Below are 25968 nucleotides of genomic sequence, written 5' to 3'. Positions count from 1 at the left end.
TGGTTCGCAGATTGATAGGTGTGTACGAGTATATAGAATAATAATATAGGCGTAAGCACTGTTGATTGTGAATTGAATAATCTAATTCAATGCAGTAATATAACACACACACAATACACATAAAATGATAATTTTATGTGTATTGTTGAAATCGACTAAGAATTATACAATATTTTGATGTTGGAAAAATCTCAATAAGACCATAGACATTGCAAAATTATTGATGGCATGTGTGTTGTCGCCATTTCTGAAGATAAAAATATCCTTCTGATATAATATTAGGTAATATTACTTATCCTATCTGCTCTCTACAAGTTTGTGGCGTAGTCTGGTTAAATAATTTTGAAGTTTAGTTCTACAAAGCCTTAGTGTAGTTTTGCATAGTCTAAGTTAATAGTTCTGCTATTATCCGATAGTTTTGGTCATTGGGAAAACTTTACAAATGCTCACTAGGCCGCTCATTACATAAATTTCATTTCAACTTCCCAAAAACGATGTCAACTCGGTCAGCTGAATACTTGACAACGGTTTAGGGGTCGTTAGATCGAATCTCAGTCAAAACGTATAAGTTAGTGAGTTAATTGGCGAGGAAGATATTTATTTACAAATTAACTTTATTAACGATGTTAACATTAGTGCTTAATCATAAAATTATTGTTTCCTCATTATCACTTGATGTTGTTTGAAGTTTTATGGTAATCTGTTTATTTTGAAACAACGATTAGTAAGCCAGAAATAGCTATACTAGATATTAATGTAGATATTATTTAAAATTATGATCATCATCATATCAGCTGTCACCCGTCCACTATTGAACATAGATCTCCTCTAAAGACAGTCATAAGAAACGGAATCGTTTCTTATGGTAGTTTACCATTAAGGGGATTTTTTCAATAATTACCACGCGTGGCAGATGGATTGGCAACCGAGTTGGCATTTAGTGATTTTTTAAGAAAGGGTACTGCCCGTACCGGCTTATGTTCGGAAGTGAACACTTAAAGGCTGATATGATGATGATGATATTTGATTTGAATGATGATTTTCATTAGAAAATAATGATAAGTATGAAATGAGTTTCATGGCAATACTTTCATTGTTATTTATGAAAGCGATTTTTTTCCTTTGTTAAGACTATATGTCCAGACATCACATTTCGGCCTTGAAGAGTTTACTTTATATAGAAATATGAATAAAACTCTTGATTTATTATTAGTTGTAAATATTTCATAGTAAAACACAGTATTTGAGTACTATATTGATGAAATAAACAATTACTTTATCACAGTTGAAAGAGAAAGATATTATAATAAACAAATGAAAATATAAATTTAATATTGAATGAAATTCAACAACAGACTTATAGAAAGTTATCAACCTTCAAGTACTTATTTATTTAGCCAGTAGACGTGAGCGTACAGTAACCGTGGGGTATTAAGTAAATCTGTTTTAGTAGCCGACCCTAAACCACTAGATGCAAGTGTCCCACTTCAATTACGAGTGTATAGAATGGGATTACTTTCTCTGTTGTTGTTTCTAATCCTTTTATTTATTTATTTAAACTTTATTGATTAATAAATTGTGGTAGAAAGGCAGACTTAATGCTCGATATCAACCAATCTTTAAGATGTGCAATAAGACTCGATGGCGAAATAGCATTATATAAAATATGTTATGCAACTGCTATATATTTATATGAAATGAAAATGAAAAATATACTAATACATTTAGATTGTATTAAGACAGCGCTGAGCTAAGTTATTTTACTACACTTATGTTTTTTTCTTAGGATATTTTTCATGGCAGATGCTGTTCTCGGCGTAATATGTTTTTTATCCAAATTACAAAAAGATTTTGCTTATAGTTATAAGACTGGCCGCCTGCCTGATGCCAAGCCTCTTTGGAAATAATAATAATTAAATTAATAACCATTATATATTTAATTTAATAGTAATTCGATTCATATTGAAAAAAAATCAACTAATTTCATAAATTTCAATTCAAAAGTTTTTAATTTATTTAGATACATGAAACAATAAAAAACGACTTAAATTCTTTTTATATAAATGTGAATATTTATAATATAATAATTTTTATAATAATATAATTTTTATGCCTTTTTAATGCGCAAAAACTGATTACATATACTAAATAATTAATTATGAATATGTTTAAACACTGTTTATGCAAGTATATAGAACGTGAATAAAAAAAGCTAATTTGACAATTAGGACAACAAAAAGTTGACCTGTTTTTAAGACTTGATGCAAAATTTATATAATTCACTATTTTATCGTATTGTTAGTAGAAAATTTTATGTGTACTTGAATATTACATATATTTTCATGTCGGAGTATAATACTTCGTTAAAAAAATTGTAACGTGTAAATTATTTAGCGTATGCTCAGTTCGAATAAAATCTGAATAGGAATAATAAATTATCTAAGTCGTAAAGATGTATCAATAAAAAAATGGTGTTTATATGGCAATATAAGAATACTATAGAAGACTTATCTGTTCAGTAATAATAATAAAAACATTATGTCTGCAGGCATAAGTATAAAGAACAAGTAGGGGATATAATGGCACATTAAAGATATGAACGTTTTGTCGTTAAACGACACTCTGTAGCTTTATGGATAATATTACATTGGCTTTCTACCTAGCACATAAACTCTATTGAAAACTTGCCAGTAGAGTCTATAATAAAGATAACGATCTATCAATTTAAGCTAAAATGCCATATTAAGAACCATCTAAAACGTAAAAATGATTCAGTTTAAAATGATCGAAACGTAATTTAATTTTTATCACTAATATACATAAAATATCTTATGATATCACTTGATATCATAAGTTTACGTTTACGTCCATATATATACATACACATACATAGCTAATAACGCCTGACGCTTGCCGCTTATGCAGGAGCGAATTGACCGACCTTTTCATATGCTAGCTACTTTCCATGAAAGTTGTCGGAGAAGCCTTACAAAATTTTTAAAATGCTTGTCATACCTGTAAAAGTGTACTAAAAGTTGTTTCTATATATATAAAAATTATAGAACACAAGGAATCTCATCATCATTCATCATCATTTCAGCTGTTAATCGTCCACTGCTGAACATAAGCTTTCCCCATAAGGGGAGTTTTGCCAGTAGTTAGTTTGGTAGTAGAGATGTTTTAAGAGGGACGCTGCTGTCCATCCCTTTACTATCAAGTTCTTTTAGGCGCTTTTTACAACACCCATAGGAAAGGAATGGAATCCTATACCATTGATAAATTCAATACCGTACTCTATATTCTAGTTTTAAATGAATTAATTATTTAAATGTCAAATATCAAAATTGTTGTAGATGCTCATTGATTGACGTAGTAGCATTCAGTACGTTTATGGATATTTAAGCTATTATTTATATTTATGGCTAACATAGCAGTAACGTATATCTATGTTAAGCTCATATCACATATCTTTCAGACAGTCAAGATATAAGATATTATAACTTCTTTTCTTCTATTACTTTCGTAGTATTACTTATACTGTGACTTTACTTGCAACGTGAAAATTCAAGATTTTCTGCAATTATTATTGATTTTTTTAATTAAGTTTGTGACGTCTCATTATGATTGTTTCATTATCAATATTACGGTTATATTATCCATATATTGTCCATTCATAAAATATATTCATCTGTCATAAGTCTGTTAAAAGTGATTTGTAACACTTATAACATATTTGTAACTTGTAGTATAAATAATATATTGCTGACGTACTGACAGCTTTTATAGCCATATTGTTTTATACATACATATATTGTTTTAAATTTTATTTTCTGCTCTTCTAATGAGCGTCTATGGAATAACATAATAATTATTCTTTTACTATTCTAGAATTGACTGCTTCTAAAATAAAATATTATGACAAGACAGATAGAGAAATTGTGAATTTCCAATTAGTGAAAGGAAGGTTACTTTAGAAACTCATTAACATAATTTAGTAGAGCAATAAGTATCTCGAGGCGACGTAGACGTGATCTTGTCTAAACTCTACTTTTAATTGTTATATTTTAAAAATAATAATGCTGATAAAAATTCGTGGATATTCGTTTTGTAAGATCATGTGATTTATTGAGGTTAATTAGGCAGATATAAAATACTTTGTTGATATTAAAATAATTAAGTAAAGATTTTATTGAAAATTATGTGGACGTAAACTTTAATAAAACTACAATTGTTTATGAGAATTTATTTACTAGACAGTTACTCGTATTCACATTCATTACGTACAAAAAATAAAGGGGTGTAAATATATCTCTGAAAATTGTAACAAGGTAACATAATGTATCGAGCTAAACGAGGTCAGTCAGGTAGGGGTGATGGTTGGGAAGGAAGGGAGGCTACGGGGGCGCCCGACGGCGGCGCGTACGGCGACCACACAGCAGTCGCTGGAATGCGTGCCGGAACTCTGGACTAAACACCGTGTAGATGACGGGATTCAGTGCAGAGTTGAAGTAGCCCAGCCACAGCGACAGCGACGTCAGTACCGGACTCACTTCGCAGTCGCACGTCGGCACCAGGATGGCCAGCACAAAAAACGGAAGCCAGCACGCTACAAACGCACCGGTAATTATTGCCAATGTTTTTGCCGCTTTCCTTTCTCTTTTAGAGTCAGCGGCCTCTTTCGGCTTGCGCCGTACCAGTGTGGGATAATAAGCGGCCGCCACTGCACCGTAACCAGTAGTTGGGGGGTCGGCCTCTAGACCATTGGCGCAAGATTGCTTTTCAGGACTTGTGTTATTCGATGACACGTTTGTGAAACCCGTTGTTGTCGTTTCAGATATCGTGGGCAGGGGTCGACCGATAACGGCGACTACGGCTGCCGCGATCCCACCGCTACCACCGGCTGCGACCAGCGCTCCACCAGAGGGCACGGGCGGCGGGCCCACTCCACCGCGAGCCGTGGCTCCCCTGCGCCGGCGTATTCTCTTTCTGGCAGTTTGATATATTCGCCAGTAAAGTATTAATATTACTAATACTGGTACGTAAAACGATGAAGCTGTTGCAAATATTTGGTATCCGACATCTTGACTCACGACACAGCGCAAATCTTCGGAGACACGTCGATTCCAATCGGGGTCTTTCCACCCCAGCAGTGGGGCGATGCACACTAAGAAACTTACGATCCATACACAAGCAATCATGTAACCCACTCGTCGCGCCGTTCGCGCATGTATATAGTCAATATTAGTCACAGCCCGGTATCTGAAACAATAAACTTATTTTCAGTCAATTTAAAAAAAAAGGAAGTTCTCAATTCGGTTGTATTTTTTTATATGTTTGTTACGTCATAATTTCGTCAGTTGTAAACCGATTTGGATTTTTTTATTTCAAAAGTTGTACTTATAAATGGTTCCATAGAAATTTTATCAAAATCAGTTAAGTAGTTTAGTTTTTAAATAAAAATTATTGGGTTTGTCATAATTGAAATTGATTTTTTTTGCGGAACACAATCTTATAATGTAAACTTCTGGCTAAATGACAGAGAGACCTTTTCTTAAGCTTTGATTTGTAACTCTTAAAGAAATTGACTTCAATAGAAAATGAAACTTAACATAGGTATACCAATGATAACATTTTTTTATTGCTAACTCTATACCAATATTATAAATATGCACCAATATATAGTTAACTGATGTAAATAACAATGCGTAAATGTGACTTTCTTATTCCTTTAACAACTTTTCCTTACAAACCTTATACATAATTCAGAGGGAAATAAATCATCAATGTATAGAAAGTTCTAAGTTCTATTGATTGTCAAATATGATAAGAAAGTAAACTGTTCATTCGTTATTGGCGTTGTTATTTAAAACTGATATCATAAGATGAGAGTATTATCTCATTTATTATATTTATTAAATAACAGTATTTAAGGGAAGAGTGTATCAGTTTTTGGAAATGGTATGCGTTTTATGCATCAATTTATTTAAGTAACGTGGAATGATTATGAAGTCGAAGGCCTACCTAAAAAAATATTTAAAATTATTATATATTATATATAAATTAGAATAATTTACTTATAGATATGGCACAGTGCACTTCGCATAATATACTGTGATAATCATAGTACCTTCCATAGGCCACTGTTCCTGAGGACTAAGTTTATTTCTTCGATACCCGCTGTATCTTATCTTTCAAAGCGAAACATTGTCATGCAAATGCAACTGCTTGGCAACATAAAAAAGTAATGTAGAAAGTCTCTCTCTGATAAATTATTACGGTAGATAAAGCAATGCATATTATATAACAATAGATACTATTCGTATTTACTTTGTTCTGCCTATTCTGTATTTTTTTTTTGTTGTTGTTGCATTTGTTTAGGGATCCCGTCTTCGCTATTTGATACGGGTGGTGCGATGCCTGCTATATTGGGCAATTGCGTGTACATATTTGACGATAGGAGGCAAGTTAGGGGATATATAACAGCCCATTCTATATAAAGCCGGATATGAAAATAGATAAATTATAAATTATAATCCATACCTATCAAGTGCAATAGCAACGAGATGAAGAATGGAGGCAGTACAGCACAAAACATCTCCCGAGGTCCACATGTCACAGAGTTCAGGTCCCAGCGTCCAGCGCTGCGCGACCTCGTACACGGCTCCCAGCGGCATCACCAGGCATGCCACCAGCAGATCGGCCACCGCCAAGGATAGGATCAGCTGGTTTGCTGCGCTACGCAAATGTCTCTCCAACAATATTGCTGCTATCACGAATACATTACCTGGGGAAAATATGCATTTTATATATACATATAAATAAATAACTTATAAATATGGAACCAACTCGGGGTAAACCCTGTCGATTGTGAATGGAGTTATTATAATCGGATTAGGATGGTGAATTTTCGAGTAACCTAATACTTACTATACGTCTGTATAGAGATATCCCCCTTTATATGTAGCCAATGATATTATCTTAATATTATAAATAAAAAAGGGAATTTCTTTGTTTGTTACCTCTTGGCGTCTTAACGACCTAACTCATCACTATGAAATTCTGTATACAATGGAAACGGAGATAGGCTACTTTTTATCTCGGTCAGTGTACATATACCGGTCACGTGGACAAAATTATGGGTATATGCTATTAAAAAATTACATTAAAAAAATTACTTTGTGTAGCAGTGTCCTTGAGATACCTACAAACATTGTTACGACGCTAATGACTGTTTCATTTTGCAGGTGCGGATATCTTTAAGGTTATTTATTGGTACTATACAAACGGGATACGTACATTTCAGTCTTTTAAACCGACTTCAAAAAGACATCCGCAATTCTGTTGTATTTTTTTCTTATATTTGTTACCTCATAATTCCGTTAGTTATAAAGTGATTAGGAAAATTATCTTTTTACCTGAGAGGATATATTTACAGATTAGTTCCATAGAAATTTTATTAAAATCTGTTCAGAAGATTAGTTTTTAAATCAAAATTGTTTTACGGTAGGTATATGGTATGTACAAAACAAAGGTATAATTTTATACCCGCATACAGTTGTCATCACATTATACCTATATATTAAATACAGTACAACTAGTATTATATTATCTGTAATACTACTCGAAACTCATTACTATATATTTAAGTTGTTGATAGTATTAATAAAACTGAACATTTTCTCAAAGAAATTATTGCAATTATCAGGGATGATTAATGATGATGAAAATATGCGGTCTTTAATTAAAGAAACGAAAACAATAAATAATAAATGTTTGATAGATGTGACTGTTATTGTTCTTAGATACGTACCTACAATGATGAGATTAAATAATCTGTATTACTTGAGTTTATAATTTCTTCTACTAGGTTGTAACTATGCAGTTATCATTGATAAGAGCAAGCTAAGAAATTCTCCCGTCTCTTTCATAAATTGTGTCAATTTTATTTGTAAATGCTGTGCTTTGTTTTGTTTATGTGTGAGAAAAGAAAGATTATTGTTAATATTTTTATTATTCCATTGGTTACATAAGACTCACGCTCACCCCTGTTTTGATGTTTACATAACCCATTATGACCTTATTACATGAAGCTACAGTAGATAGATTTACCTAATCACAAATATAAAAAAGAAAATAATAGAAATCGTAGTTAACTCTTTGTGAATTTGTCAATATACATCAACTGATCTGACTTCATTGTCATCTATCACGCGTCACTGTTGTCCTTCTAGCGTTAATCAATAGCCCAGATGGAACTACCATTAAAAAAATAATCTAGCATACCTAATGTAAAATAGCTTTTAAAATACTGTTCAATAGATCAAAACATTATTTATAAGTAAGTAGATATGACCTTATCATAGATATAGTGTATACGTTACCGTCAGTCTCATCAACATCATGTTTGAAATACGAAGTAACACTCTAAACATATCACGGCTTCGAGATACGATGAGGCACATCTATTTATAAGAATAGATTATTAAATAATCTTACCTACTCTATTATTTTGTTTTTATTGTAACGTTTTGTATTTATATTTTTCTGGTATTAAACTTTACAAATTAATATATGCTATTGCTATTGTGTAAATATATCTTAGATTGTATCTTTATGTCTTTATTATGGGAAATACTTCATTTTCCGGGATGAAATTATCATACAAATGTTTATCTTGTAGATAGGTACATCATGTAAGAGCGAGATCTACTGGGTTTAATTTAGCATTAAAATTTATGTTTGCAGTAATAGCAATTATTTAAGAAATATTATTTTATTTTTTTCATTTCATAAGCTTTTTCATCAAAACTACTTTCTAAAATTAATATTCAACAAAACTGACAGAAAATACTTTCGACTAAAATAGTATTAACAAAAATCGATTTGTAATTATCATAACATAAAATAATCAGGCACGCAAGTAAATAGTTGACAAGTCGTTAGTAATGACAAATATTAGTATGTTTTAAAATAAAACATGATATTTACCAACTACAGTAGCGAGAATAAGCAGGCCCAGAACGACGGCCTTGGCAGCAGCGCGAACCAGCGCGGCAGGCGAATCGAAGGGCGCGGACGCTCCCTCCCAAGTGGAATTCGGCACCACGGTGGAGTTCCAGACGCTGGGATTCCACTCCGTCGCGTTCCATGTGAAGTTGTGCACCGGCAGGCGCATATACAGCGTCTCCCACTCCAGCAACTCATCACGACCGTCCGCGCCCTCCATGCCCCCTCACCGTGTCTCCACGCCAACTACTAAGAAAACTTGCTTGAAACAATTTGCAGACCAATCGTAAATATAATTCTTGGTCGGTGTTCCTACTTCTTGATGAAACTCCATTGTATTGATTCTAAGATATTATTTAAAATGCTTGCACTTAGTTCTGCAATATTTACATGTGAATTTTAACAATAGTAATAATCTGACCTGAAAATTATGTTAAATATACAACCAATATAAATACAGTGTATTAATAAAAAAAAAGACAATGCTGTAAAACTATGTGCAAGTATTTTAAAATCATATCATAATCGATACAATCGTGTTTACAAATAGGTACAATTTAAAATAATTGTTTCTATCGCAATGCCATATAGCAGCATTGCAATACCGCTATATATAGAGTGCCGAGTTCAATAAAAACAGAGTAAAAGAAAAAAAACTCTGATGTAATTCAATAAATGGATAGAAAATATCTTATTATCAAGTAACATTCTGTAAATGAATATTATGATAAAGCAGCCTTGACAAATAAAATAAGAATTAAGTGCTGCAAGTGTCAAAGGAAATTTTGGAGATATCTATTTCGATGGGTTTATTTCCTTCTTTAGAAATGAAAGCACGATAATGCATAGCTACCATGATGTTTTATCATGTAGGTATATTATATAAGCATTAATATTTATTGTTGTTTGAAAATACTGAGAATGAAAACAAAATTTGAACTCACTGATATATTGGTTGAAATAAAAATGAATATTCATTTTATTAATTTTATAAGGCAATTCGTACGCGCTTCACAACCTGCACTGAACTACGCAAAAATTCTATAAAAATCGAAATACGAAACCGCATTCCAATTCACTTTGATTTTTCGCTCGGGACTTAGTTACGGAAAACGAATTGGAAAGTTCAAGAGTTTACTGCTTTTTGGGGAAATAATAAAAAAAATATATACGAATATTTTCACTAACTTACTCATGATAGTTTTTTCGCAAATAGTTTATTCAGGATTTATTATAAGAAGGGTATCAAAAAGATTCTTTTACTTAGTTTACAAAGCTTAGGTATTTGTTTGCCCATCTGCCCCAACAATCATCCCTTATTTAAGTAATAATAAATAAATACCACTGGATATATTACTTAGCGCCGTTTAGTCCTAAACTAAGCAGTTATGGTACTTAAATGCATTTTTTTCATAAATTTAATACATACATATTATATGTATACATATAACTTAAACATCATTTAAAAGAGGGGAAGGGATTATTAGTAATGGGGAGGTTAGTTTCAGTGTTATCGATATACCCTATCAGGTCGACCTCCACGCGATTCCCTCTGGAAACTATCGTGATTAATTTATCGTTGAATTCATCACGATGGGCTAACTGACTTGCCTTTTCATACTCACTGATCATCACTCACTGGTGCCCCGCCAGTGTATACCTATAGTACGGGCAGGCTTACTATTTAATTATCATCCTTTAAAAAAAACATCTTTTAAACATAATTTTCAAGATAAAAACTAAAACGTAGTATTATTATTACTACCAAACCTATTATTTTGGTACCGTATCTAATTCTATACTCACTATTGGTGTTGTATTTTCGGAAGAAGTAGTTTACAGCTCGCTCCGCCATTTCTACTTTATATTATTGCTTACGTTACAATCTGAAAAGAAAGCGCATTGTCAATAATTATGTTTGTGTAAAAAGTAAGTATAAAAGTAGTAGATACATAGTATAGTTGATAATAATGTACTCTGTTTCAATAGAAATTAATGAATAGCTAAACAATTTTTATTAAAGTAATCACAAAAATTTTCTAAATAAAATTAGTAACAAATATAAACATCGATATTAATATAACATCAATAGATTGTGTTATAGTCGAATTAATTATTCGTTTGTTTACATTTTTATTAAATTCTGTTGAAACGTACTGTAGTAATATGTTTTTATATTATTATAATGTAAGTATTAAAATTTATGTCATTTTATTTAAAAAGATGTATGATAATATATTGCGATGTCATATATCTACTTGTTTCGCAATAGCTTCCATATTCATGACGCATTCATTCTTGTTAGGGCTAAATTATATGCCTAACAAGCTCCCTCGTTATTATCCCACCCTTACTATATTACATTTTTGTTAAGATGATTGCTAAAATTTCTGATGCAATTTTCATTTGATAAAGTAGGAATAAATTTTTTTAGATAAAACCAGTCACGTTTACATTCATTAAAAAAGAGGCCTTGGTTTCCAAGAATGGGACCGATTCTGAAACGCCATTTCTAAACCTATCTTTTAACTTAATGTTTTAATTTAACAATATCGCGAAACTACTGTTTTATGCGCCATCATAAACTAAAATTATAAAAAGTTGAATTTATATATATTAGAAAATTGTTTATATTCGTCCTAAAATACAGATTTCACGGTGATATTAAATTAAAATTTTAATTTTATAGATAGGTTTATACAAATAGTGCTTCAGAATCGATCCATTATCTTTACCAGAAACATCACAGTGTGATTTACTTGTTGCCATTTTCTATCAAGTGAACCGTCGGCTTGTTTGCTATTTCAAGTTATATAATCGTATATTTTATAATCTTTTAAGACAACACCAAGGTACATAGAATTGTGAGTGACTATAGGTACAGGTTCTAAAAATGTCGATATGCATTAAATGTCTTGTAGTACAACATCGACTCGTCATTATGTAGATACATATTTTATGAAACAGCGGTTACTACTAATGTTACTCTCTGGTAATCTGTCTACAACATATGTATACTACTTGTATTAAATGTATATATATATATATATATATATATATATATATATATATCCCCTGAAGCGCGTTGCAAAGCGAAAAAAGCTACGTGGTGATGTATAGTCTGCACGGTATTTATATAAACCGAAGAAAATGGAAGGAGAGGGAGGAAGTATTATGTGACATATTATTAGTCGGAACGTGACTTTTGTGTCCAATTCCGGATTGTAATTATCGCAATAGCCTAAAAGAATATGAAGTTAACACAAAAACTTGGACCGTCCACAACCCAGTGCTAAGTATTGAAACAAGTTCGATACTCTTTAAATCGAAACAAATTTAATATACTTGACTTTACTTTTCAGAAAACACTACGTCTATCCAGACGGAGTCGAACCCGGCATTAAATACACATTCTTATTATTATCATATATCTATAAAATTATTACCGATTATCTATATAAAAGTTGGTCTAGATATTTGCCAGTCTTCTTGGATCTTCAGATGTTTTACTAGTTAGCATTATATATATATATATATATATATATATATATATATATATATATATATATATATATTCATAGATGTAGGTACTTAGGTAAGGTGAAATAACACTAGTATTTTAATGCAAGTATAGATCCACACAATGAAAGACCTTTTATATTGACACGTATATACCGATTTCAGCGACTTTTGGCTTTCCTTAATTCAACGTTTACTCAATTTTCTCTCCCTCTTTAAATATTCACGTCACGAAACTCTATTGACCTTTGGGTCACTCTAATTCGATGTCTGATTTTTAACACTCTAGTTAGGACAACAACTTTGGAATGTATAAACTTACATACATACATACATACTATATGTCATATAGGTATGCTCATGTCATATATATCATCACATAATATCTACCTAATTATTGTTTGGTTACATATCTAGAGGTTGAACTATGGGCGAATGTATAATTTGCTATTTGTGGTTTATACGCCTTGTTCTATAGTTGTATTTTATGGGTGGGAGCACCTAGATACCAGCTTGAACTCTGCGACTCAGTGCAATGACGAGCTATAAGAATTGTCGATGATTTCAGGTTTACAAGTGGTAGCGAACCTTTAAATCTTAGGAGAGGTTTGGCTTCTATTGCTTGTAAATGGACTATGCTCAGTGGAACTGCTCAATATGATGCCCATGGCCACTTCTACTATCCTACAGCTCGCCACTGACGGGGAGTTCACTCCATATCATAGAGCCTGGATGATCACGTACAGAGTAATTTCAGAGATGTTTCCTCTTACGAACGCTTAAGTCATGGAATGAGCTCCCTGTCACTAGTTTTCATGTTTAAACAACATTATATTTTACTAGCGCTAACTATTTTGGCTTGTTACAAATAAATTGAATACTAATAAATAAGAATATTATTATTTAGTTTTAAATCCATCACCGCTGTCGATGCCAATGATAATAGTCGTTTCTATCAGTAATTATTGATAATGGTACCATTTAATTTCCTGTATAACTCTGAAAACTATATAAAGTATTAATAAATTCCAACTGCAAATGAATACATTTATAATGCAAAGGCAATGGTTCAATTTAATGGACGTATACAATTTTGTACTTTTGCAGTAAGTATTAGTGATTGATTATTCAATTTGTATTAATACTAACTATATAATGTTTGTATTATAGATGAGTTTTTATATATTCGAAATTTTATTTTAATCGATGTTATGTTAAATAAATATAAAATAATTGACGCGAAAATCTACGTATAAATTTGTCTACATAAATTACAATTTAATCTTCATACTGTGTAGCATTTTACACTATTATTTACACTGTACATAAAGCTTAAGATACATTAGGAAAGATTTGTCTCGAATTTATTGCGATGGTGGAGGCTGGTATTGATTTTTGAGGCCAGAACACTCAACATCGGTTTCTAAATTGTACCTTTAATTCATAGCTCTTATCGTGACAATTAACAACGTCTTTTAGTTGAATTTTATTAAAACAAAAGGTATTATTAATGTATTTTGTTCTGGTATTTTTATAAGTAAAATAGGTAGATATACTATGGCAACTAGAGCTTTCATTTTCTTTTGGTTACGGTACAACCCCCTTAGAAGCACCCTCCAGCGCCCGCTGGGAGGGTAGTATAGCTCCTGTTGGAAATCCAAGATCTACGTACTCCATAAATCATCACGCCATTGCTCTTATTGAATTATTTGCAGTAAGGTATTGCAATAGAAAAAAACAGTTTGTATAATTTTCTCGTCGTCAGCCGTTATTTTGTGTTTTTACCTTCGCCCACGACTCCTTTATCCTTTATTACTTTTTTTACTGTCACTATACATATCAGAACCATACGAGAAATTTCAGTAAGGTTAGGTTATGTTTATGAAGATATAGTTGATTAGAAGGAATTCCATTATTGTTTTATGGTCTTATATTATTTAAAGTTGCTCCTTTATCTAATATTGACAATGGAAAATTTCCTCTCTATTAACTAAAATACGTACAAGTGAAAGTTGTCCACGTTTTTTCTTTAGGCTAATCAATATGAATGTTTCAAACGTCAATAACGTAGCTGTTTATGTATCAGCGAGATACAAGGCGATAGCACTTCGTTTTGTAGTCAGGTATTTAAGCTGTCAGCAAAATGATAGAAAATCTTTTAGAATATTTTATATGGGAAGATACTAAAAATCTAAATCTCTTAAGAAATTTTGTATTTATGAATATTATAAAAGAATCCAATTACATTTGTATGCATGCAATAGTATGTATGGAAAAAGAACTGTGTACTAAAGACTTCTACACATAAATCTCTAGTTTTATTCACACTTATAACACATATGTACCACGTATTCTAACTAACATACGAGTAGCAGTAATTTTTTCTCATCTTTACAACGACATATTTTTTAAATTGCTAGTTCGTTTATTTAGTATGTTCTCACATTGAAATATTAGTTACTGATTTGCAAATAATAAAATAATAATTAACAATATTAAAAGTATATTTTTTTCTAAGAACCTTTATACAAATAAGTGTTTATATAATACAAATTGAAGTTCATTATTCACGTTGAATATTAAACCGTGGTTGTGTATATTCAAAAATTCCCTTCCTGCGCTATAATGCACTGCTCAATTTCAAAATGCTTTTGGAAGGAAAACACCGCACCTGAGCACATTGTTTCTCAGCTCGGCCTTCATCTGCAATTACGTAGCAACTTTTGGCTACTGTCAGACGGCTAATTGAAGAAACATCAGCTGTCGTGATGAGAGACTAGATGACATTTATCAACACTATTCAAATGTTGGTCAAATTTATTTCGTCGAATTATTCATATTATATATAGCAGAACAGAAATACGCCAGTGATGATTTGTGCATAATTCGTACAATATTTCACGGCGAATACTGCTTATAACTTTATGACAGGTGACGCAACATGGATTTATTTACAGATTCAGAGATGCCAATAATATTGTGATAGAAAATAAACTAAATTGATACAGACAAGAAGCGTAGGCAAAAATGATTGCGTTTTTTTGTGGTAGGTTCTGTTTGTATAATACCACTTAAAAAGTGGTGAATTTACAGAGTTTACCACTTACTTTGTTTAGTTAATTTTTAACTGTTGCATTGTTTACATAAATTTTAAATATACTATCGGGTGTTAACGCGATAAAAAATTTTTGAAGGTAAATAGTAGACCTAGTAACTACATACTTCTTTATATGCAAAAATTTTTCTTTGCGTTAAATCCCGGTAGTGTATATAAGAATACTATTTATTTGCTGAATATTCTAGAAAATGTAAGAACGACGACCAATAAATATCATTTTCTTTTATCACAAAAACGTTCATCTATATACCGTGAAAGTTGGTATATGACCAAATACGAGTATCATAATATCGAAAATTCTTTCCACATGTCCGTACAACCGTAGCATATCCTTTATTAATTATTTTTATATTGAGCCTATTGAACGATATCTTAGGTTAATATAAGGTCATATTACCTATGTATGTCAAATAAATATTTGTATTGATATTTTCGCTTTGTATTGCGTGCTTAAATTATATAAGGCTAGGTTAAAAAAATGGCCAAACAATCGTTTTTCACGTACACCTTTTAATCATGAGCTCCTTTGTCGATATACTTACTACGAATTTGTTTAGGTATACGTTTAGAGAACCATTTGATACAAAATGTATTATACAATAGTCTTTGAACTATGTCTCGACTCCAAAGGAAAATAATTCAAAGTAAATTTTGACCTAAAGTTTTACATAAGATTTTTTTTAAATTTCTTCTTATTTCGTGCTGCGCAACTGTGGAACAGGCTACCTGCTAACATACAGGATAAATCTCACCTTCTAACTAATAATACATGATAATACTATGCACTTACTATTACAAGTGTTATACAAAAATAAATAAATACATATATATATATATATATATATATATATATATATATATATATATATATATATATATATATATATATATATATATATATATATATATATATATATATATATATATATATATATATATATATATATACAATTAATACAGATTGATTAGTTAAGGTTATTAAGTTTCTTGTAATTTAGTTTGATAATACTTTTAATTATTTTGTATTTATTATAGAGCTTAAAACGGATTTACAATAATATTTATATTAAAATACTTTAGAAGATTTAATAATTATAATTTTGAGTTTGTTAGTTGTTAGCGACGAATAATTGAGCAGTGTGTACATACAATCAAACTGTTAAAAGACAAAGACTACCCAGTGAGCTCCAAGTTTACTTAGACAAATTTAGTGAAGAACAGAAATGCTTCAGCATTTGTAGATGTTTATGGCAATCGTTCATAGAATTATTGGTTTATTTCAAAGCGGTGTGGCGGCTTTGAACAGCTTTCGGCGCCCGATGTACAGGCTCGTTTACTCTGTTTATAACTGACAATAAATGTAAACACTTACACAAAAACAAATTTAATTATATTAAAATACAAATTGTGGTATCCTGTAGAAATTTTGTGGATTGGACAAGATTATTTATTAGTAATTTTTAAAAAATCTTTCTATAGCAAACAAGCTGGTGGTCTACTTGATTTCTATCACTTTCCAGTGATAATCGACAAGTGTTAATCGCACTATATACAAGAACAGTACTAAGGATATCACAGGGTACAATATCATGCTTATAAAATATCGCATTTAAATACGTTATTTGTAAATTATTTAGATAGATAGATAGTTACTTATATTTTTAGACTGTAAGGAGTAAAAAAAATGAAACTTTGTTATTAATTTAAATGCAAGCTGATTGTAACTGAGGCCATCTTATGTGCAGGATATAGTAAAAATTGTCAGTTGAAATTTAAAATTCATTTAGCTGTTACATCCGCGATTAACTGAATTTTTATAAACGTGTTAATAAATGATACTATAAAGTGTAAATAAATAAATAACAAAAATACAGATACGAGTACAAATTGACACTTTTAATTTAGTTTTCTATGCCCTTGTTCAATATATATTTAATAAATGCTTATAGGTCAAAACCCGGAAAAAGGTATTCATATGTCGTCACACGCGTTACGTTTGTTTTCATATTTAGATTAATGACTGTAGATAATGTCTATCACATTTCTTTGCTAATCAATATTTATAGCTACATTCAAATCGGTTCGTTATTATTTTTAATTGAGTAAACATTGGAATAAACATTGAAGTCATTAGATATTTATAATTATTATCTATTGATTGCATAGTGACTTGTATTTTATTACATTCTTTAGTCTATGCGTACGGTGGTCGAAATTAACATAACAGAGAGAAAATATAATAATTTGTATAATGTATTATGCAAATAGGAGCTACCTAAGAAAATAATATATTTAACAATAAACAACAACCTACATATTGTATATTTAATGTGACGTCATTATAAGAAGTCAAACTACTCTTCAATCTATGAGTCCAATAAAATATAGCCATAGCAGTTTTTAGGTTGGAATTATACTTACCTATTTACTCTATTGTAAAATTTCATATTTTAATTTTATATATACGATAAAAACATACAGATAAATATAATTTTTTAAAGTTGTTAAATTGGTGACATGTCATTGTCTCTAGTTTACTTCGTTATTTTTATACAAATATTACACAACATTTTTTATGGAAGAATAGGTCGCAAGATATTAAACATATCGTAACTGTAGGTTATTGAGAAATATATTATGTTATAAAGAAATAGTTACAGTGAATTAGTAGTGTCACTAATAAATATTTCCCTGTTTTATCATCTGTATACATGTATTATATATAAAATATTACCTTATTAATTAATATATTTATCAACATAAGATACAAAATTTAAAGTAAGTACATCCCGGAGGTAATGTTACTAGTTATAAAATCAATTTCCGTTCTAAAATAGGAAAATGTTTAAAGTGGTTTCTGTCAGTAGATACCTTCGTGTACTTGAATTAAATAACTCAGTTTCACTCTCGTAAGTAAACGGTACTCCGTAAAAGCCTGCCATTGCCCTCCATTTCTTTCCCAGCGGGGTTGCAGTTGACTTGTCGATACTGAAATATCATTAGTACCTACCTGATATTACAACGCAGGGATCACTTTGGTTATTTATTCCTTTAATTTCATGTATATAATAATTAAAGATTGTATATCAATTGTAGCAAAGCCTATTTTATTGTAGTCATTTTGATCTAAAAATTAAACTACTGAATTGTTTTAATAAAATTTATTTTTACATCTGTAAGTATATCCTTTCAGATGAAAAAGGATTTTTCAAGTCGGTCTACGTCTGATGGATTAATGAGGTAACAAACAGAAAAAATACAACTGAATGGAGAACCTACTTCTTTTTGAAGTCGGTTAAAAAGTACACATGGTGAGCATAATACCTAAAGGGGGTTTTCAACTATGGGATAAACGGAGTAGGTTTGTGGCAGTACTTTAAAATAAATGGGAAACTTTACAAAATACATGCATTTATATAAAATATCGAAATAGGTTACCAAAATAGGAAATGCACTAACTATATAAATATTGAGTAAATAAATAAAAACCCAGTTTTTTAAGCAAGTTTTAAGAGAAGTCATTCATAATCGACGGTGTATAATGTGCATATTAATTTTTTTTAAATGTGGAAAACAAAATGTACGCATTATGGATATAAGAAAATTTTCTTCCTTTTTTATTACGAATTCTTTTAAATACCTCGTTAGTTATTTATTTTCTCTTGAAATATACGTAATAGTTTGAATACGTTTTGAATTATAACAGTTGTAAAGAAACGAGAGAAATGAAGCTCAGTTTTTCTTTGTTACAGTTTTTGTGGTCCTCTTGTGAAATTCTATGTAATCCTTATTTAAGTATTAAAGCTATACATATAAAATGAGATAACATTCCTCAGCACTGTTGTTATAAGTGAGTGTGAATAAGGAAAGGGTTATCCGGTTGTCCATCCTTTCTATGAGCCGGCAAGTATATATAACAAGAGTATATAAAAAATACGTGATCTATGGCTATCGCTACTACATAAACAAATTGTTTATATTCTCATAATGTACCAACTACGTTGAGATCCTTTTCAAACGGTCATATTTGTATATGAATCACATTTGAAACGGAGAAAATATTTTTAACTCGAAAGAAAAGGAAGAAGTGGCCTATACAATTATAATAATATTGCAATTACTGTATTTATATTAATTTTAGAGAATTAAGGTGCAACGATAAGAGATTAATTATTCCTATATACCTGTTTTATATCTATTGTGTAGCTTAAAGTTATGAAAATAAATAAGAATTTTAAATTAACAACTTTACGCCATTACAGAAAGTAAGTACAACTCTACACACTATAGATGCGACTGTAGCCTATAATAAGATACGAGGCTATTTATTTTCCGATACTATTTTTGTAGAAAGGAAATAAGTTTTCATTATAACCTTTGTAGCATGATGAATTACATCCACCGCTTATTTTGTGAGGTAATGCGTGTTTTAGTTTTACCTTATTTTTTGTGCACAATGGCTTATTTATTTTAGAAATCCACCTCAGTATGGTTCGTGTGTAAATTAGGACATATTACACATATAAATATATATAAATATCTAAAATAGGTTTATAAGAAAATTAACGTTTTTACGAATACGATGGTTAAATTATAGAAAGAATCAACAGTTCAGAGGGGATTGCTAGTAATCAAGTTTAACGGTCCATTGTTGACAATATATACCTACTATAAGGTCACCTTTTCCCCTTGGAAATCTTCGTGGTTATTTCTTGTTAAATTCGTTACGTTAAACCAAAAAACGTTAAATGACCAAATTTCACTCTCACCTATTATCACTCGCTGTATCCCGTCAGTGCATACTGACAAAGTCTAGTTTTTTTATGCAACTTAGAATGGCAAACAAGCTGACGGCCCATTTGGTGGACAGTGCTAATCGTGGCTTATAGACACGAGCAGTACTATGGACATAACAGAATATATTGTTTCGCTCATGATACCTCCCATGCATTGCTATTTCTGAGGATTCAGGTGTTATTGCTCTGTACATTAGAGTACTACAGTATCTAATTTGAATATAACACCTATATATTATCAATGTATTAGTGTTATGTAAGAATATAATACATATGTAAGTATATAGACCTATATTACTTCCTTTCCTTTTATTTATGTCGAATTTGTCGTAAACGGTGGAATATTATACACGAATTCGCTTTACGAGTATTAGATGTTCAACCATCTGTTTTATTGAAGCGGCGACGAGACAAATCAAACGTTCATGTTTATGGAGAACACCGGCTGTTGCATGACAGACACCAGTCTATTGGCGAATAAGTTATAAGTGATTGGAATTGTAGTCGTAATTTGAATCGAAGTTATAAATCCCTGACTTAGGCTGTCAATAAACGTAAAATGAATTGTTTTCCAATACCTACATAGAATAACATTTACAATTTATTTGTTTTGTTAGTGGCTCAAACGTTCTATTTCATCTATTATGAGACATAATTATCAAGTAGTACCAAATTTGTAGCTCTGTACATAATTTTATGTTGGATATTTATGTTTTATGTGATCTATGATGCTATTCACGTTTATAGGCGACGGTTACGTTTTCCATCAGGTGGAACGTCAGCTTTTTTGCCATTTTTAGTACCTAACATAAAAAGTATTTGTATTTTAACTCCGCAATAGCCCTAAAAATATAAATTCAACTAAAAGCTAATAAAAACAAATACGAATTCAATACATTTTGAATGTTACTTGAAAAGTTTCTAACAGAAGTAAAGCAGTAAAAGTAAAGTATCAAAAAGTTATTTGGTTGATAGTTTTTTTTCTACATCTAATAAGATAGATATAGAAAGGTACTTAATACGTTTACTTAAATAAATAATAATATTATTTATTTAAGTAAACTTAATTACAAGCATTTTTGATTAATCATATTTTTATGATTCAACCCCCCTTTTAGAAATTCAACTGTTGCTTATTTCGACAAAAGTTGATGTTGCAATTAAGAAGAGTCATTTAATTAATTAATAAGAGTCATTAAAATTATGAGATAAATCATAATTAGTCCATTATTATAAATATTATGTCGCGTTGTATATCAAACAAAATACATTGAAATATAAACAGATTCGTAATATCATGTGATTAATCAGTGGGTGTGTAATAGGACAACGTTTGTACATAGTAGATACATATTTAAGAAAAATTTACATAAGTCTTAATAAGAAGAATAGAAGCTAAAACAATAATTTCATGAATTTAATTTGTTTGTTTGTTCCAACATTAAGCTATAATTGGACAATTTTTACACTTGTATTCCTGAACGTACAGCTTAAAATCTATTATAATGAGTATATTTTATTTTGATACACCAATCTACGCGTACGAATGCTGTTATAATTTTTTTTTTGTGATTCAACTGTAAGTAAGTAGTAAGATTTTTAATCCTAACTTTTTAAACTATTCAATCATTGACGTTCATTCAAAATCTGTAATAATAGTTATCGTTTATGCAGTACCTAGTCATAATGATTTTTTTTAAAACGGCAGGTAACCTTATCTTCATTACAAAAAGGAAATTGACTTAGAATTGACAATGTAAGTGTATAATATAGCTTCAAAATTGGAAATTAAATGAAATGACGAAAAAAAAAATAAGAAAATATGAATTAAATATATTTAAAAAGTTTCCAATAGAAGTACTAAAAGTAAAGTATTTACTAAAAGTCGTCGTCGTCGTTGGTCGACATTTTTCTTTTTACATCTAATAAGATATACGTAAATAAAAAGGTAAGAGGCCACTTGGTAGGTATATCTACAAAGATAAAGAACTAAGCACTTGTATTGTTATTTATCTAAGAATACCTACTACTTTTGTATGATATTACCAATTACTTAGCCGCAGAATAATTAATACACTGCAAAACTTTGAAACAAAATCTATGAGCATTACTATAAATATAAGATCATATAATACTTTGCAGGTAAAGATTTCGTTGTTCTTAGATGTATAGTTTTAGAATCTGACTTAGACAGTTACGTAATAAAGATACAATTTAATTAAAGTGATATTTAACATCTGTTATTTTACATTACAATGATACATTGTCGCAGATGCAATTAAAAAGACATTTTGGTCGTGTGACCTCTTCTTTTTTGCTACTGAAATAGGAGCTGTATCCGCTTACATAAATCAATTTGTTACACAAATATGAATATGAAACGCATTTAAACTACGTTCATCAAGCAATAAAATAATATAAAAATGGATACCTTTTATAATATAATTAAATACATAAAAAAATAACAATTTACATAAAGCATTGTAAATTTACACGAGAGAGAAATAACGAGTTCACACAGGCAAAACTGCGGTAAATACTTAGTTTTTGAAAGATTCACAAAATAAAACGGCGTTATCGTTTCTTCGAGTTCAAGCTTTTATAAATGGTTTTCTTAACAAATCTAATAAAGGACTAGTTTGCTGCTGAGAATATCTGAGTATCTATTCGTTTATTTGCTATTCTGTACCATGAAACATGACGATACTTCCATTTTTAAGTTCGATTTAAACAGGTCGTATATTTAGATAAAGATTTGAGTGTTGCAAATGTCACAGCAAACGATCATTCAATTCTTGGTAATTACAAATGTTTTTATAAGTTTGAAATTATAGTACCTATTGAATAAAATTTTAAATTTATCTAGAATAAATATTAGCTATATTGTCCGTCTCAAAAAAAAAGAGTCGGTTTAGGTAAGGTAGGGTAAGAATTAAACTCACTCTCACAATAATTATAATATTATCAAAGATAATATATTAATTTTTTTAAATATAAAATGTTTAGGCTTTTTTTCATATTTTTATAGCTCCTAAAACCCAGCCATTTTTTTAAAATAGGGCGTTTTTTGTTTATGAGCTTATCTATGAATTTGTATTGAGACTCTTTATCTAGATGTTATTAGTCTATATTTGTATATAGAATTTTAAAATACTGAAGTATATATAAATATAATAATGTAAAAGACAAAACATTTCCTAAATTATGGTATAGAACACGTGCGTACGGGTTATTTAAATGCGGGGCAGGTAATATAATTAAGCTTAATGTTATCATTGAATTTTTTTACAAAAAAACATTTTAAATCCGTACCTTCCTATCAATTAGGCCCTTGCAATACTAGAATCCGAGTAATAAAATATATCCCTGATAATTATTTTACTTTGGAATTTATTGCTTTAGCTCGTTCCTTTTTTGTTGGGTCCATATAATGTAGGTATTCTAAATGAATTATAATGATATTTAGGTACTATGTATATATATTTATAAGACTTAATATGTACTTAGATTATATAGATAGAGCATTGGCTGCCAAAAACAGGTCAAAATGTAGTCAATTATTTTGACGTTTGGCTGACTAAATTATTACTCATATATTTTAAAATCAAAACAAAACGCGCCTATTTTTAATGCTGCAAGTAATTGGATTAAATATTTACTAGATCAGGTCAAATTCTTAAATTTATATCGGAAACTTTTTTTTGGTATAATATAAACATACAATCTATAAGTATACAATCAATAAGTATACTATATATTTGTAACGATGCTTATTTTTACTTGATTTATATTTGAATCTTAGATTATATAATTTTTTTTTTATTTTTACGCAATACGGCGCAAACGATTTATTTCACTGTTGGGTAGGGTGCGTGTTAGCTCAAACAGTGTCCTGAAGACAATTCTATAATATTAGGTGAGACAGGTTATCAATGTAAGAGCGTTATGACCGCTCATTTACTAACATAGGTTAAGTCAATTTATAACTAACACAACGGTCCTTATGTAGTCTGATTAAATAAATATTATTATTAAATAGGTAGAGCATCAGACATAAAATAGGTTTTCGTTTACATACTTGAAATTAACTGCCATTTTAACTATTACATGTACATTGAATTGTAAGCAATACGTACATTTATATATTTATATTATATCAAGTAATTCCAATTTTAATTTAAAAATCTAAGACATTTTTAATCTCATTACTTGTAAAGGAGAAAAAAATGCATTTGTTTTGATTTAAAAATAAATGTGTGTCAGCAAATTTGACGTTTGGCTGACTAAAAGTTGACACATTTTTTACACTCGATGCTCTCTCTATATAGTCCAAGTAAATTAAATAACTTATTAAAAAGTTTTTTTTTCTATTTAGTAAGTATTCTAGCTTATAGAAGGCTATTTCGCTCGGAGTTTAAATATATTTTTATTTGTGTTGTTTGGAGCCTTTTTCTTAATAAACCTACTACGAGAGTAATAACTTCTGATTCTAATGACATCCTCTTATTTTAGTCTGCAAGTTTTTTTTTTTTTTTTAATATAAAACTAGCTTTTTGAACACTACTGCACATGAATTTCAGAAATAGGAAAACCAATTAAATAAACTATTTTTAGATCACATATCAAGATAAAATATACAATAGTTTTCTTAAGTTCGACTTTCAGAAATACAACTGTGAAAACTGCGTCTAATTTAGTGCAGTAGCTTTTGCGTAATATTAGGACAAACATACAGATAGACAAAATTCACAAAAAATATTATTCGCATCTATTGGTCTAATAAAGGCCCTTCATATTATTTTTTATTAAATATTACTTTAATATGTACACACATCATCTATTATAATTTTATTATAATAGTAATATAAGATTGATTAAATTAAAAATATTTTTGACTGACTACAACTTTTTTCTAAATCTATAATTGATATTTAAAATGCCTTCAAAGGTTATGGAAAATCTTTAAAGATTTTTTCATTTTTAATATTAAAGTTATATTTACGGTCCAGTTACCCACATTTCACTTACCCCTTTCAAAAAATTACAAATTTCGAGATTTTTAATAATAAGAGTTGAATTAATTTGCAATTGTAAAATATGTCGTAAGTACTTATAATATGATTTAATTAATCTCCAAAAGAAAAAGGTTCTGGAATCGTTTTAACTTTTTACTTGTTATGTTACGCGATTCCGTCACCAATTCTGAATCGAATTTCAAACATAGTTCTTTTACCAATCGATAGAATTTACTCCATTATACGAAGTATATATATATTATAGATACAAGATTGTACGTAGACATATTATTCGTGGATATACGACAAAATTTTGGAATTTCTAAACAAAATTACCATGTATCAAGATAAACTGTTATGATAGTCGTATGTGTAAACATAAATAATTCGATGTACACGACACAATTTTGGAATTTCTAAATAAATTCACCATTTATCATGATAAACTGTTATGATACTCGTATATGTAATAAGGAAAGTTTATTTTCTTAGCGTTTTTATGGTTTCAACTTGA

General features: G+C 29.9%; 1 protein-coding gene across 2 annotated transcripts in view; it reads right to left on the bottom strand.

The window, feature by feature from the left end:
- Window positions 1-4226: 4226 nt before the first annotated feature.
- The window catches only part of LOC113517452 (5-hydroxytryptamine receptor), a 45020-nt gene continuing 23278 nt past the window's right edge, over window positions 4227-25968 (bottom strand). The window contains exons 2-5 of one of the 2 annotated variants that reach the window (XM_026902118.3): window positions 10813-10892; window positions 8989-9255; window positions 6541-6784; window positions 4227-5259 (exon numbers count right to left, since the gene is read on the bottom strand). In XM_026902118.3, the coding sequence (XP_026757919.1) occupies window positions 4395-5259; window positions 6541-6784; window positions 8989-9226 (1347 nt within the window). In that variant the 5' untranslated portion in view covers window positions 9227-9255; window positions 10813-10892 and the 3' untranslated portion in view covers window positions 4227-4394. The remainder of the gene's footprint in view (window positions 5260-6540; window positions 6785-8988; window positions 9256-10812; window positions 10893-25968) is intronic. The other variant, XM_031912555.2, reaches the window with a different exon arrangement.

The sequence above is a fragment of the Galleria mellonella genome, unplaced genomic scaffold, assembly GCF_026898425.1.
Source record: "Galleria mellonella isolate WM207_F2 unplaced genomic scaffold, CSIRO_AGI_GalMel_v1 utg223, whole genome shotgun sequence".
NCBI classification, from domain to species: domain Eukaryota; kingdom Metazoa; phylum Arthropoda; class Insecta; order Lepidoptera; family Pyralidae; genus Galleria; species Galleria mellonella.
The sequence above is the reverse complement of the archived record's forward strand: the minus strand, read 5'-3'. Positions and strand labels throughout refer to the sequence as shown.